We start from the raw sequence: 14708 nt of genomic DNA, 5'->3' as shown, positions 1-14708 counted from the left end.
CCGGCTCCGACTGTCCACATGTCGGCTCCCAATGAGCAGGTTAGCACCTTGCGTGTCTCTCGCTGTCCACTTGTGATCTGATCGTCCAAAACGCATATTAAAACCAAGTCTAAACAGGGTCTATGTAACCGAGTGAATGGATCCTTATGAGTCCTGAGTAGGTAGGGAGTTGTTGGTCAAACTCACTCCCCCAGTATAAATACCGTCCACCCGCACGATGAGCTAGCGTTTCATCGGTGTAGGCTACTGGAGTTGGTTCGTCTGTCCCGCGGGAAAACTAGGTTCGAATCCCACCCGGGGCCTGCCGAAACGTATGGTTTACACATCTACTCAAAATTCTACCACTGCACCTTTAAATTGAGTAAGGGGCTGGATAAACGTCACAGAATCTATAGGCCCTTTTAAACCAGGCCTGGTCCAGCCTGGCTTAGGTGCGAGGCTGACTTGTTTCTGTTCAGGACTGGTAGGACAGAAGCTAGTCATGCCACTGAAATAGCTGTGAATTGAAATGACATGAAATAATGTCTGATAAATAAAGATGGGTCTTGTCACCTGGACAAATCAGTTCCAATGCTTCCAATGCTAATCCAGCACAATGAGAGCAGGATAGCCAGTTAGCTCATGGGCTCACAACAACTAGCAGCAACTTCCATAACGTTAATGGTAGCGGTCAGTGGCTAAAGCAGTTACACTGATAACATAAAGTCATCCCCACCGGGAACCCCGGTCTCCTGGGTGGGAGTCCAATTCTCTCACCACTACTCTACTTGTGCAGTGGAGATCGGCGGGTGGGTTTTGGTGTCCTTCTTCCAGTCCCTAGTGTGGGTTAAGGGTTAGAATATGGGTTGGGGTTGGGACAGGATCTGATCTGAATCAGGATCTGAATATGGGTTGGGGTATAGTCCCATAAAGTCATCCCCACAGGGTCTTCAACCCCAGTCTCCAGGGAGAGTCCAATGCTCTCACCACTACTCGTGCAGTGGAGATCAGCGGGTTGATTTTGGTGTCCTTCTTGATTTTGGTGTGCTGGGACTACTGCCTCTTGTGGTGCCAACAGAGAAATGCAGGCCAACATTGTCCGCAGTAATGGAGGGAGGGAGGGAGGTAGTGATAACCGGACGAACGCTATACTAGGTGCGCTGGTTTACAGCCACGCAAAAAAAAGCATCAATACATTAAGCTCATTCCTCCATCACCACCTAAAGCTGTGCCAGTCAACAGTCAGTCTAATCACTGAAAATAAACCACATGTAGGCATAGAGTGACTGGTGCATCACATCACATACAAAAATGAATTACTATAATATAGTATCATTACTATGAATTACTAATTAGTACCGTGGGGTCTTGCACAGGGTCTTCTCCGACATTGTTATTACTCCCAATGCCCCCCCCCCCCACACACACACACACACACACACACGCAGATAGGGAGAGAAACTACGCACATAGGGGTCAGTGGCGTCTGTGGGTCCTGGAACCGGGTAAGCCAGGACCAACGAAGCACACATGCGCAGCGCGCACAATTTTTTGGGGGGTGCGCTTTCAAAGTATGCCCTAATGGGTTTCACAGCACCAGAAGGGCGCTGAGCATTGGCATTTATATGTAAAAACATACAGGAAAACTATAGTAGCCTAGGTTACTGATGTTTTTTTTAACACATCAACAAAGGCCAATAATTTGAGAGCAAGCGAATAAGAGGGCAATATTTAGGCCGAAACAACCAACCTTTTAGGGACACACTAAATAAACTACAGAGCCATTATACAGTATGACAACAATGGCCAAGCACCACGAAGAGGAATGACAGGACGATATACACCCCCTTAGGGCACAGCACTCAATAGCCTACTCCCCTACTTCTCTAATCGGTGTTTAGGCTACTAGCCTACTAGGTGTATTAGCCCACCCGCTCCAGGTCTTGATTTGATTTCGTTGACTTCCGTAAGCTAGAATAATTTTACCTGGCCTACAATGTTAAGTGAATAACGAGCTAGTAAGACCGGTGTCAACGGACTGTAACGTGGACTGAATTTTCATGAGGACTGTAGGGGGCGACGGAGCACTACCAGAATGCTAAACATGGATGCAAATGAAGCGATATGGCAGAATACAAGACGCATTTAAGTCAAAAACAGTCTGAAAGTCAATTTTCGTGTGATTTTCGCAAAAAGAAAGTTTTATTTGGATTTTTATGGTTAAGCCAGGCTTACCCTGGCTTATAGGAGCAATCACCACTGGTAGGGGTACCAATATTTTGCAACACGGGACAATTTAATTGTTCCTGCCAAAACTTAACTATAATTCCACACCAAAACGAAGTCCATCACAAGAGTACGACAACTCGTGCTTAAACACCACAGCGCCTTTTATTAAACTGAAAATAGCCCTGCCAGTGCTAACCATCTCTGAGCTACTGTATAACATCGCATTCATAAGCCATCGTTCTGACACCATAATAAGGGGAAGCTTTTGTCAACGACATGCAACAACAGGTCCTTATCTCTCAGATAGCAGCAAATGGACACACATTGCCAAAATGATCAATCTGAAATGCATAAAGCTGCAAAGCAGGACTCACCCTTTAGGGTTTTGCTAGCCGTTAGGTTTTGCTAGCCGTTAGCCATCTCCTACTCCCCGGGCCATGAGTTAGCTAGCTAACACTAGCTAGCGTGTTAGCTAGCACTAGCTAATGTTAGCTATCTATCATTAAGCTTCAATTCCTGAACTTAGCGTGCAGCCAGGTTATTGGTTACTCACTGTTTACTTCAGATATTACTCTACATTTCAACCAGACATCCCAGTGAAACCAGGTAGTCAAAAGCTAGCGTGTTAGCTAGCACTAGCTAACGTTAGCTAGCTATCATTAGGCTTCAATTCCTGAACTTAGCTTTAGCTTAGCGTGCAGCCAGGTTATGGGTTACTGTTTACTTCAGATATAATCAGTATACTCTACATTTCAACCAGACATCCCAGTGAAACCAGGTAGTCAAAATAACTTACCTTAAAATGGGCACTGCAAACGCAGGCATTTCTGATAATGTCCTCAGTCCAGGCCGTACGCTTAATGGCTTGTAGCCACAGGCGACTCTCGTTCCTCTGAATAGGCCGGTTTCCTCTTGAAACTAATAAAGTTTGCCACTAGAGCGCCGATTTGTACCTCCGTAGATGCAACAGCCAGACATCTTGATAGTATATAAAATACTAGTCTTTGCACTAAAATACGGCTCGCTCTGAATTCGTCTGTCTCCCCCTGCTACTGTTTCAAGAATGCGCGCATACTTGTGCTGAGGAAGGCAGTAAAAGGGTCTATAATGAACAAATATGACACACGCTTGTTTATTTATGGGCAGTGGCTCTACCACATCAATTCAATAACTGACATAGAACCACCAGGTAACCACATTTTTACATAGCTTCTATAACATCCAGTGACAAAATACTGTCCACACCAAGGATTGAACTTGCAACCTTTGGGGTGTTAGTCAGATGCACTATCCACTCGGCCACCGCTGACCTGGGAAGTTTATAGAGTCTTTTTGTTTTGATGTTCTGGGACCACTGCCTCTTGTGGTAGCAACATAGAACTGCAGGTCAACAACCCGACGGAGCCACAAATCGGCATTCGCTTTTCATGGTGCGACGGCTTACGCCTCGCACAAAAACACACGTGCTACTAAAAAGGAATGTTTGTGCTGTAGCACCGCTGCAGCTGTTGCGCTGTGGCTAGGGTCCTCCTATCCGCTTTCACCCACCCCCTGTTTTCAGAAACTGGAGCATGGCTACTTTAGATGCGGAAGTTTGCCTACATTTTACTCAGCTCTTAGAATAATCACACCCCTCTCTCTAACCTACATTCTACTCAGTTCTTAGAAGAATCACACCCCTCTCTATAACTTGTAAGCCTCTGGCAGGCTTTTAAGTAGGCATAGTCTACATAACCTAATGTTTTGAGTCAAGGATGCAAAGTTTCACCAATCCTTATCACTAAAGCCAAACTTTTTTTCAAACCATGAACACGTATGCTGATGTTAATATAGACATGATTGTAGGGCTACATAAATTAATAATGTGCACGTGCATAATTATAATCGAATACCTTGACGAAATGAGTTCACAAAGAATCAATTCAACTGCAAGTGAGGGAAAATTAAGTCACTTTATCCCTCAGTATTAAGCGAGGTATATGGATATAATACGGGCACGTCTGTGTTCACGGATTACAGCCGCCGGCTCTCCATACACGGGCCGAGAGCTGCAGTTTGGATTCGGGAAGGTCTCCATATATGGACCGCCCTGCGCGCTAGGACGCGCGGCGCTTGAGCGCCGGCCTACAGCTCGCGCCCTCTGCACACCCCTCCAAGAACCAAATATGGATGAAGGGTCGGGAGAATTCGTGCGGAATACATGGACATTCCTACTGGTTGTCAGATAAGACGAAAAGAGGTGGATGGCGCGAGTATATAAGCTTCCCGGAGGTCACTCTGTCTCTCCAGCTGGAGCCAGCGGTGATTTGAGTTCTGCACTGAGCTTCTAAAGCACGAACAAGAGGTAAGAAGTGTGGAATACCTACAGGACCGCAGCGTTGATGTCAATCCGAGGACCTAATTTTCTCTCTCGGGGAAATTACATCATGGATTCTGGATAATTGAATTATACAAAAGATAATGGAACAGGATAATACAGGACTGGGGAATTAATAGTTGGCGGCCAACCGTCGGCTGAAGTTTACTTTTGAAGACTTAACACTTCAACTGTGAAATTACAAGCGATGAATTTGTTACTTAGGCTACTTAAAATTGCACTTTTTCTTAATCTCTAAATATAATCCTCAAAATTAAAGTAGGCCTAACTGCAACTGTATGATACTTTAATTGTGCCTTTCTTACGATATTATTTTGGCAAGGAGTGGGAGAGAAAATTCACTCCTTAGCAGTGAATTGTAGGCTGCATATAGCCTAGGCCTTCACAATTAGCCTACAGAACTCAACGCGTAAAATTTACTTTACGCGTAAATTGACACATTTCTCCCCATCGTGTTATTTGTCGATAGTCGTGTGCATGGCCCCATTTGTGAACTGAAATCCTGACAACAATCTTGTAATGACCCCAGTGGGTGGTCTATTGCTTTCTCCACTAAGGTTTTGAGGTTTTCACCACTATAGTGAAATAGCCTACACGGGTGAGATTTAGGCTAAGCGCCGTGTCTCTCACATCCATGGCTCTGACCCATAAAAGAGGCAGCCTAATATTCCACTGTGCTAGCATTACTTTCTCTAGACTATAGGCAGTAGGACTCACGTTTGTTTGTAACTTAGTTGGTAGGCTATGTGCGAAGCTTCTGAAACATCTGATTCAATAAAGTGGAGGCCTAGACTTTGATTCGGCAATCGGGGCGTCGGGTAAGTTATTCAACGAGATACATCTTTGTGCCTCATCACAGAACCCACCAAGATGTGTGACGACGAAGAGACTACCGCTTTGGTGTGTGACAACGGCTCAGGCCTGGTGAAGGCTGGCTTCGCCGGAGACGATGCCCCCAGGGCCGTCTTCCCCTCGATCGTCGGTCGCCCTCGTCATCAGGTAAGAATATTACTCCTGACACACAGGACGGAGAATTTAGTGGAAATATATTTAGGCTATTGGTGAAGTACCCTATCCACAGTATTGTAATATCAGGCTATGAATAGACTACATTTGAATATATGAAAATGGTTTGTATTGTGTTTTGGGAATGATTTGGATATTATTTTTCATTATTCCATTTGTACATAATTACTAAAGCCGAATTTCTTATTTTGCTAATTTCTGATTGATTGCTGTGTTCCATGAGTAAGGAAAAGGGAAGTAGCTAAAATGTTAAAGTTTTGAGAATTCAGTGAAGAAGAGTGTTTTAGTGAGTCTGGCTAATTAAAGCTGCATCCTGGGGAAACCATCTCCATCCTCTGCCTGTTTGTGAAGTAGGACTATAAATCACCTACACACGAACCCTCAACTTACAGTACCTATAGTACAGTATATACCTAGCTAGCTACACCTCTGCGTCAAATTTAGAAATGGTGACTTAATAAGAAATAAAAAATAAAAAAAACTACATTCCACTTATTTGAAATGTTATTTAATTGAAATAGTGTCAATGTGTTGAGTGTAGTTTAGAGTGGGTTCTGTTGTGATGTACCGTGAAAGTGTGTCTTTACGTTTCACTGCGTTGTCCCCGCATGGTGTCTAAACGGTTCTTGTTTTGTTCCCCTCTCCCAGGGTGTGATGGTGGGTATGGGTCAGAAGGACAGCTACGTGGGTGACGAGGCTCAGAGCAAGAGGGGCATCCTGACCCTGAAGTACCCCATCGAGCACGGCATCATCACCAACTGGGACGACATGGAGAAGATCTGGCACCACACCTTCTACAACGAGCTGCGCGTTGCCCCGGAGGAGCACCCCACCCTGCTCACCGAGGCGCCCCTCAACCCCAAGGCCAACCGCGAGAAGATGACCCAGATCATGTTCGAGACCTTTAACGTTCCCGCCATGTACGTGGCCATCCAGGCTGTGCTGTCCCTGTATGCCTCCGGTCGTACCACCGGTAATGACATTCCCCATATTTTTATGTGTCTTTTTTACGCAACCAAGCCAATTGCTACCAGTGTACTTGTTGTTTATCAACACTGTATATATGCTCAGTAGTTCATGAGTCGCTGTATATATGCTCAGTAGTTCATGAGTCGTCCGTCTTGAATGACATTTTTGGGGGTTGTGTACAGGTATTGTGCTGGACTCTGGTGATGGTGTGACCCACAACGTGCCCATCTATGAGGGTTATGCTCTGCCTCATGCCATCATGCGTCTGGATCTGGCCGGTCGCGACCTGACCGACTACCTCATGAAGATCCTGACCGAGCGTGGATACTCTTTCGTCACAACCGGTGAGTAATTTGTCCCTCTTCAAACACACACAGACACACACGTAACCGAGTGAAACGTGAGAGTAGCTGGTGAAACGTACTCCACAAATGAGCGCCTACAGTCCCTCGGCGTGTCCACCTCAGAAGTGGGAGAGCTTGTCCAACGTGAAGAATCCCACCCTGGGCAATGCCTTAACACGGGTCTAACTGTTGAACACAACGCAGACGAGAGTTACACACATACACACACACATGCAATGATTGCTCTTTAAGCACTGACAGAAATGTCCTCGTTCCAGCCGAGCGTGAGATTGTGCGCGACATCAAGGAGAAGCTGTGCTACGTGGCTCTGGACTTCGAGAACGAGATGGCCACCGCCGCCTCCTCCTCCTCCCTGGAGAAGAGCTACGAGCTCCCCGACGGCCAGGTCATCACCATCGGCAACGAGCGTTTCCGCTGCCCCGAGACCCTCTTCCAACCTTCATTCATTGGTGCGTATTCCACATACCATCATCATTCATTTTAGCCCCACCTACTTCGACAACCTGTTGGGAATGGGCGTTTAACCGTCTTACCAATGCAACGCTACACAGGTATGGAGTCTGCCGGTATCCATGAGACCGCCTACAACAGCATCATGAAGTGCGACATCGACATCCGTAAGGACCTGTACGCCAACAACGTCCTGTCCGGCGGTACCACCATGTACCCCGGTATCGCTGACCGCATGCAGAAGGAGATCACCGCCCTGGCCCCCAGCACCATGAAGATCAAGGTAGAAACGCCAACTTTACTGATGATATCCCCATAGGAAAAGACGAGGGAGGAAACTTGCCTGGAATGACTTTCAGTTTTGATTTGATGTCATATTAATTCAATACATTCACTGTCATACCTCCTCGGGTGTCTAAATGTGTGTTTTGATCATTTGCTTTTGTAGATCATCGCCCCACCTGAGCGCAAGTACTCCGTCTGGATCGGCGGCTCCATCCTGGCCTCTCTGTCCACCTTCCAGGCGATGTGGATCAGCAAGCAGGAGTATGACGAGGCCGGCCCCAGCATCGTCCACCGCAAGTGCTTCTAAACGCACAGTCTGCCTCTCGCTCAGGACCAGAGCCACGGCACACCGCCTTTCTTCCCTGGGGACATCTTCATACAACTGTTACATTGTAACAATGTTGTTGAATGGACAGGAAAACAGAGAGAATAACATCATGACGACGATGTGTGGGGGGAAAATACCAACATGTGAATGTAAATTGTACATAAATGTTATTTATTGACGTCCATAATGTGGTATTTTTTGGTAAGCAGAGACTGCTTGGGGACTAGCCAAGAAAGAGAGAGCGTTGTCCTCTCTGGTTATACACAGTATTGGCTCCGAAGTACTTTTCACACCTGTACTCGAGTCAAAAAAAGACCAACAAATCAAAAAGAAATCAACAGAGAAAATAAAAAATATGTTTTCAAATATGTTAGTTGCTTTGTATTTTATTCAGCTTTGCGTATTTAATGATCAGACACATGCCTAATCAAAACTAGCCTATATCTATGAAATTACATTCTCGTAAATTATATATAATTATGATTATATTCCCGTATAGCCTTTATATAATAATTGTCATACATTATCATATACTGTATATACATTAGGCCTATTCACGTAGCCTTTTTTTTTTAAACAAACATAAGGTTTTAAAAGGTGAGGAGACCACAAGGTTCAGTGTTGTTGCATGACCAAATTTGACCAGCCCCCGTCACACACCTGTTGAAAGAGTGGGGGCTCATTTACATAAGAGTGTACTGGGCCGCCAGAAAGTAGGCTGTTGTGAGCATGCGCATAGCACCTGCTCATCTCTGCTAGAGAAAAATCCTCTCTAATACAAAGATTTACGACTGCTTGTTGATGCAGGAGGTAGCGGATATGTCCTACAATGGCGGCCAGTTTGTGCCGCTGTTGGATCAATATGAGTGAATACTACGACAGCTTTGAGCCCCTGTAACGATGTCTAGCTGTGAGGGTAAGTACTGTAAGCTACGCATTTACAGTAATCCCTACAGTGTTGACAAACAAAGCTTTTGAAGAGCGCGTCGACGCCACAAACTCGATGTTTTCGTCACCTTAGGGGTAATTGTGAGTATTCTAGTTTGATTAATAAGCTTTCGCATGGTAGCCACATAACGGCGGTCGTATAACCTACAAACGGGGTTTCATAGAAAACCCACTCAGAAAGAACTCGCAGTCGAAAGCGTTCAGAATAGCCTATAGATCATCAATCACACAGCACACTTCGAACAGACCTGGCATATTTGGGCAGTTACAGAAAATAGGCTATGTTCAAAAGCTTAGGTTATAACACAATCTCGTTCTGTATGGCAGCATATGCTGTGGCGGAGCGAAATGAATTATGAAGGAGCTCTAGTTATCATGGAAATTATAGCCCGATGAAATATGCTACGTGACAAGCGCCTATTTAAGATTCCAAAACAGGTTATAACCCATATCTGCTGCATAGGCTATTGTAATAGCCTATAACAGTCTCAGAGCTAGCGTAGGCTACACGAATTATTATTAACGCTTCTGGTGTCAACTCAAGTGGGCGTAGGCTATAGATAGACATCTGATGGCATGTATTCGATAGCCTCGTGAGGCCACCCTGATCTCGCGAGCTCATCAGGTTGAGTGGAACAAACCATCTGGCGCGTTATGGGAAACGGTACTAAAGTGCCAGGCAGCCTAGGCCTTCTTAAATTCCAATGTTTTTTTTTTAAATTGTCGCGAGGACTGATCAATTACACTATGACACCACACCTTTTATAGGCAATCTTGCACTGCAAGAAAATCGGCATTCTTCTTCATTCTTCTCATCCATTCTAATCTAGATTGAGAAATTAGGATCCAAACAATAAAGAAGAAAGATGCTGGCCAAGAAAATCAGGACAGAGTATATGAAGAAATTCAGAGAACCGAAATGGGAGACGTTTTCCAAATGCTACGAGGACTCGCTGAAATACAGGCTGACCCGGCGAGTGATGGAGCACGCTCACAAGCCCTGGTTCTGGGAGGGATGGGACAGCGGGTCGGACTCCAGCGGACGCTCCACCCCCAAAACAAGGAACAAAGTGTCGCCCTTAGTCATCAATTCTCCAACACTTTACGATTCCAAAAACGAGAGGTCATCACCAGAACCGAAGGAAATCTCTGAATTAAAACCTCCTTTTGAGAACGGTGAAGCAGAGTTGGACCTCAGGGAGGCCTTACCTCCTTCAGGTTTGTAGCCGTCATACATTTTTACTAAACTTTCTTCACTTGTTCATTTAAATGTGTCAATTTTCCCAATAGTTTAAAAAAGAAAAGTCTGCACAACAGGTCCAACTCTGGTCAAGGTATTGTTTTTTGCACAATAAAACTTGGAGCAGTAGCTGTTGTACGGACTTATCTATTTTAAACTAGTCATTTTTTTGTCCTGCACCAGCAGTACTAAATGGATGTGCATAACCTTTTAGTGAATCATCCATTTTCCAAAAGGTCATAGGGGATTATTTTACCCTCATTGCCAGCATTGAACCCCAAGAAACTGCACTGTATACACTTGTGTTAGAGGTGTCACACACTGAATCCAATAGCGTTTTATCTCTCTACCTTCACTGTACACATAACATAATGGTACACATTGTATATATAATGTATGTATACACACATTGCACACCATTTTGTATTTGCCTTTTGCTTCCTGCTTTACTATATATTTTGCACTGTCATTTGCACTGTCCTGTCTAGTACCCTGTCTAATGTGGTCTCCATCAATGTTATGCACTAATTGACCAGAACAAATTCCTAGTATGTGTAAAAAACCTTCCTGGCAATAAAATCTGATTCTGATTCTAAAGAACCTGTCATAGAAAATGGGCTGATTGAATCCGATGAAGGGCCGGTAAACAGGGTTCAAGTGAACAACGGTCCCTCGGATGAAACACAGACCGATGACGACGGACCTGCAAGCAAGGCGTCCTCGCCAGACGAGGAGCCGGCGAGGACGCATGGGAAACATCCCCGCCGCCATCGGGCCCCTCGCTCCGAGCTGGGTCACAGGGACCTTCCCCATGATGACAAGCAAACGCCCGTTCGGAAGCCCGCCAGGGCAAAGAGCCAGCCTCCAGCCAGCGCCAAGCACAGCAGGCAACCCTCCGGCCGGTGTGACTGGACAGAGAGGCATGTAGAGGCCTCTACCAGGAAGACCCCAAATGAGGTGTGTGTAGATGGAGATCTAAACCAACTTTTTATTAACATCTAACTGCGCACACACCTGTTGGAACTGCCAACGTTAATGTAGATGATGCAAGTAACGTGTGTGTGTGGCATACTGTGATGTACAATATTCTACAAGATATATGGTATTTAAAGGTATTTTAAGGCCTTTCAACTTCAAAGAAACAGTCATTGTAGCAACACAGGGTTAATAGTTCTGCTTATTGTGTTGTTTTGAGTCAAAGCAGACATAGCTAATTCACATAGCTTTTCTGTAGCAGAGACGGCAACCAGGAGGATTTTCTGTGTCTTTGTGGTACATCCTCTCGTCGAGGATATTAGAGAAGCAGAGCTTGTTATTCAACACTCTCCCCACCTAGAAGCCATTAATAATAAAACGGGGGTATGTATTTCAGAAGAGAGAGCCTATCTCGTTGCACCTGACTCCCATGACCACCTCCTTCCACACACAGGGCCGCGTGTCCCACGCCGTCGTCCAGACCAGACGGGAGTCGGACAAACGAGGCGGCTCCAACCCGGACCGCAGACGGGCGCGTTCGGCCGACCTGGAAAAGATGCAGCGGTCGGAGTTGACGGTGGTGGTTGACGACCGCTGGATGACCGAGTATATGCGCTGCTTCTCTGCCCGGTTGAGGTAGAGAAGAGCACAGAAGGGGATATGGGTATTGTAGTCCAGCCACTGTGTCTGCTATTGAATCTGAACACCGTGGATGACAGATTAAAAATTATGTGACATGGTTTATAGTCCTTGGTGTTTTGTGAAAGGCTGATCAGACATTGTGTTGTTGAGTATTTGAGAGTATTTGAGTTTTCTGGCCCAATTACAGTTTATTTTCAGCCCTTCACTTCGTGACATAATGTATGTTTTCTACACAAATGCAAATAGGTAAATTATTTTGACTACTTGAGTTGGCCACATATTATTTGTCTCAGACAGTGTAGTATTCTTTTCATAATGACTGGCTTTTACACTTTTATGACACTACTATATATGGCACAATATATCACTATTTGAATGTATTTTATTTCTATGCATGATGGTCTCAACAGTACATTTCTGATTGCTGAAGCTTATTTTTGTGGAATTTCTACATTTGAGGTCTGTTAATTAAGGTTTTCATTTAAGGTTAGTTGAAAGGACCAAAGAGGGTGCGAGCACGACTCAGTAACTAAAAACAGTCTGTGTGTCGTTAGGACCAAACTATTGAATATTTTGAAAGTTGAGCATTTCAGAGCTATTTCTATCTTTAGCCATAGCGCCTACAGTATACATTGTAGAGAAGCAAACTTTTAGCACACTAGAATCCTGCATACACTTACTTGTTTGCAAATTACGCCTCCAGTGAAAAATGCATTCCAGCAGATTGTGTTAAAGTGAGAATCTCTTCTGCCGTCACGTTTGTTTTTATAGATCACAACTTTTGCGTGGGAAGTGGCGTGCACATCTTTCAGGGCCCGTTTTGTGTGCACGTACTGTAACCTTTATACATTAAACCCCAAAGCTGTTTCTGGGGACTTGGTTCTACCCATCCTCTTTTTATTTTATTTATCTTTTTATCCTCTCTGGTGGACCAAACACTGCTGTTTGACGTAAAACACGTCATGAATTGTGCACAGTTGGGGATTTTGCCGGGAGTGTCACCACAGACACCAGTTTCTCACAACTCTCAGAACTGCAAATGGAAAAGCTTTCATGAATGGGGGTAGACTGGATCATTATTATATTACCTCAATTGGTGATAGAGAAACAGACATTTATTTATATGACATTTTGTTTCCAAAACATTTATGTTTACCAATTATGATGTGTCATTATCTCTGATGGCTGTAATGTATGTAATGTGTTGTGGTTGCGATGAAAGACGGAGCATAGGCTGTTGTAATGTGGTAAAGAAAGTACTGTATTTGTTTCCTCACCAAACAGTTTCTTATTAGACAATGTTTCACATGAATTATTACTCCTGAGTTAGATCGACTTATTTGATCATTGTTTCCTGAATTGTGATGTATAAATGATTGTGAGTTGTGGATAATTCTCAATGTACTCATTATTCCTCTTTGTTTTTTTTTAACACTTTTTGCATAATATTCACTCAACGTTTAGTCAGAATGGTACATTTTCATTCTCACAAGATAACTTGCTTATGTGTCTTAGGCTTAGTTTCTCAAGAGAATGTTGAAACCATGTTGGCAGAAGAACGTCTCATGATGAACCACCAGCTCTATTTTTCAAACATCTAAATGGGTTTGGCTTTAATTGACTAATGTTTGTACAATCTGATCAGATTCCCTGTGTCTGCCGGAGGGAGTCAGTGTGTTTGGTTGTGATTGGAGAGGCAGAAAGCTCACTGTAAGAGGATTATTGCCATAATCCTACAGTCAAATGGCTGTCTCTCGAGAACGGTCAAAGATTCATCAGTGGTTATGTTTAGGTTTTTCCAAGTTAATGAAATAACCACAGGCTACTTGAACGTAAAGTTTGCAAAATGTGGTATAAGGTAATAATATAACTTAACTTGACTCAGTTGTGACATGCTGTGATTCAGGTTAGCTAGCGAGCATGATTTTCAAACAACATTTGAATATTTCAAAACCTATGAATGACATCGCTAAGTATTTGAATGTGAGTGAAAGCATGGATATCTGGTGTATAATATGTGAAAGTGCTGTGAAGATTGTAGGAGAAGCGGCAGTTTGCAAAATGGGTTGATTTTCTAATTGCCAACTGTCACCACTCTAACAACTGAACATTCTATCATTCATTTCCATAACCCTAACCAAACTGAAAGCTAACCTGCTACAAATGTAATTGGAATCCAAAGCTTGAATTGTGCTTGATTTTGTGTAGAAACACCTTTTGAGCAAACAAAATTGATTGTTTTGTACTATATCTGTTATTATACATAGAGTATATTTAATTATGATTGAGTTTTATTTCAACAGAAAAAGTTTACATTTTGATCACTGTATTTGTATTTAAATACATGCACAATAACATTTTTGCCCACTTTGAAGCATTGCTGTGAATAAAACATAATAGTTGATCAGTTGTATTTATTTCTACTGTATCTTTTACATATTATAAACATATATATTGCAGTAAAAAAAACAACACCAGAAGTTGCATTTACTTACACCTTTACCATTAAAAATGGTGCTAGATATGTCTATTCAGCTTTTGCTGAGATGCCTCTACTGTGGTCAATCCAAACCAGACACTCTCCAGCTACTGTCTGTGGGGTCACTCTCCTGTACTGGCACCAGAGGTCACATTCTGACAGTTACAGACCAGACACGGCATGTGAGATGTTATGTGTGATGACTATGTTCCACAACATAACACATCATTAGGCTCAGACAAAAGCCCTTGCAGCATGCAACTCTCCTGACCCCGATATTTAACACCATCTAAAAATACCCATCTGTCAAACGTCCACTTCCCGCAACTGAAAAGGAGTGTGTGTGTGTAAGGGCGGGTAAAACATGCCAGCAAACAAACGCCACACTAGTGCCTGCATAAGCCCTTACAATCAGA

General features: G+C 43.8%; 2 protein-coding genes across 4 annotated transcripts; both read left to right on the top strand.

Moving 5' to 3' along the window:
* Nucleotides 1–5455: 5455 nt before the first annotated feature.
* Nucleotides 5456–7987, top strand: LOC311311081 (actin, alpha cardiac muscle-like; the record flags this gene model as incomplete). 2 transcript variants are annotated; one of them, XM_084440720.1, is made up of 6 exons in its annotated part: nucleotides 5456–5584; nucleotides 6389–6584; nucleotides 6763–6924; nucleotides 7203–7394; nucleotides 7497–7678; nucleotides 7844–7987. In XM_084440720.1, 6 exons carry the CDS (start codon nucleotides 5456–5458, stop codon nucleotides 7985–7987), a joined length of 1005 nt encoding a protein of 334 aa, XP_084296846.1. The 2 variants fall into 2 exon arrangements, with proteins under 2 accessions (XP_084296846.1, XP_084296845.1); XM_084440719.1 differs by having other exon boundaries at nucleotides 6260–6584.
* Nucleotides 7988–8799: 812 nt separating this feature from the next.
* ccsapa (centriole, cilia and spindle-associated protein a) lies at nucleotides 8800–14175 on the top strand. Of its 2 annotated transcripts, none has more exons than XM_084441552.1 (4): nucleotides 8800–8924; nucleotides 9787–10174; nucleotides 10795–11153; nucleotides 11626–14175. In XM_084441552.1, the coding sequence occupies exons 2-4, from the start codon at nucleotides 9823–9825 to the stop codon at nucleotides 11809–11811; spliced, it is 897 nt and encodes a 298-aa protein (XP_084297678.1). In that variant the 5' UTR covers nucleotides 8800–8924; nucleotides 9787–9822; the 3' UTR covers nucleotides 11812–14175. The 2 variants fall into 2 exon arrangements, with proteins under 2 accessions (XP_084297678.1, XP_084297679.1); XM_084441553.1 differs by having other exon boundaries at nucleotides 8906–9037.
* Nucleotides 14176–14708: the final 533 nt, after the last annotated feature.

This window comes from Borostomias antarcticus (assembly GCF_949987555.1).
Source record: "Borostomias antarcticus genome assembly, chromosome: 7".
Taxonomy (NCBI): domain Eukaryota; kingdom Metazoa; phylum Chordata; class Actinopteri; order Stomiiformes; family Stomiidae; genus Borostomias; species Borostomias antarcticus.
Note: the sequence above shows the minus strand (reverse complement) of the source record. Positions and strands in the feature narration are given on the sequence as shown.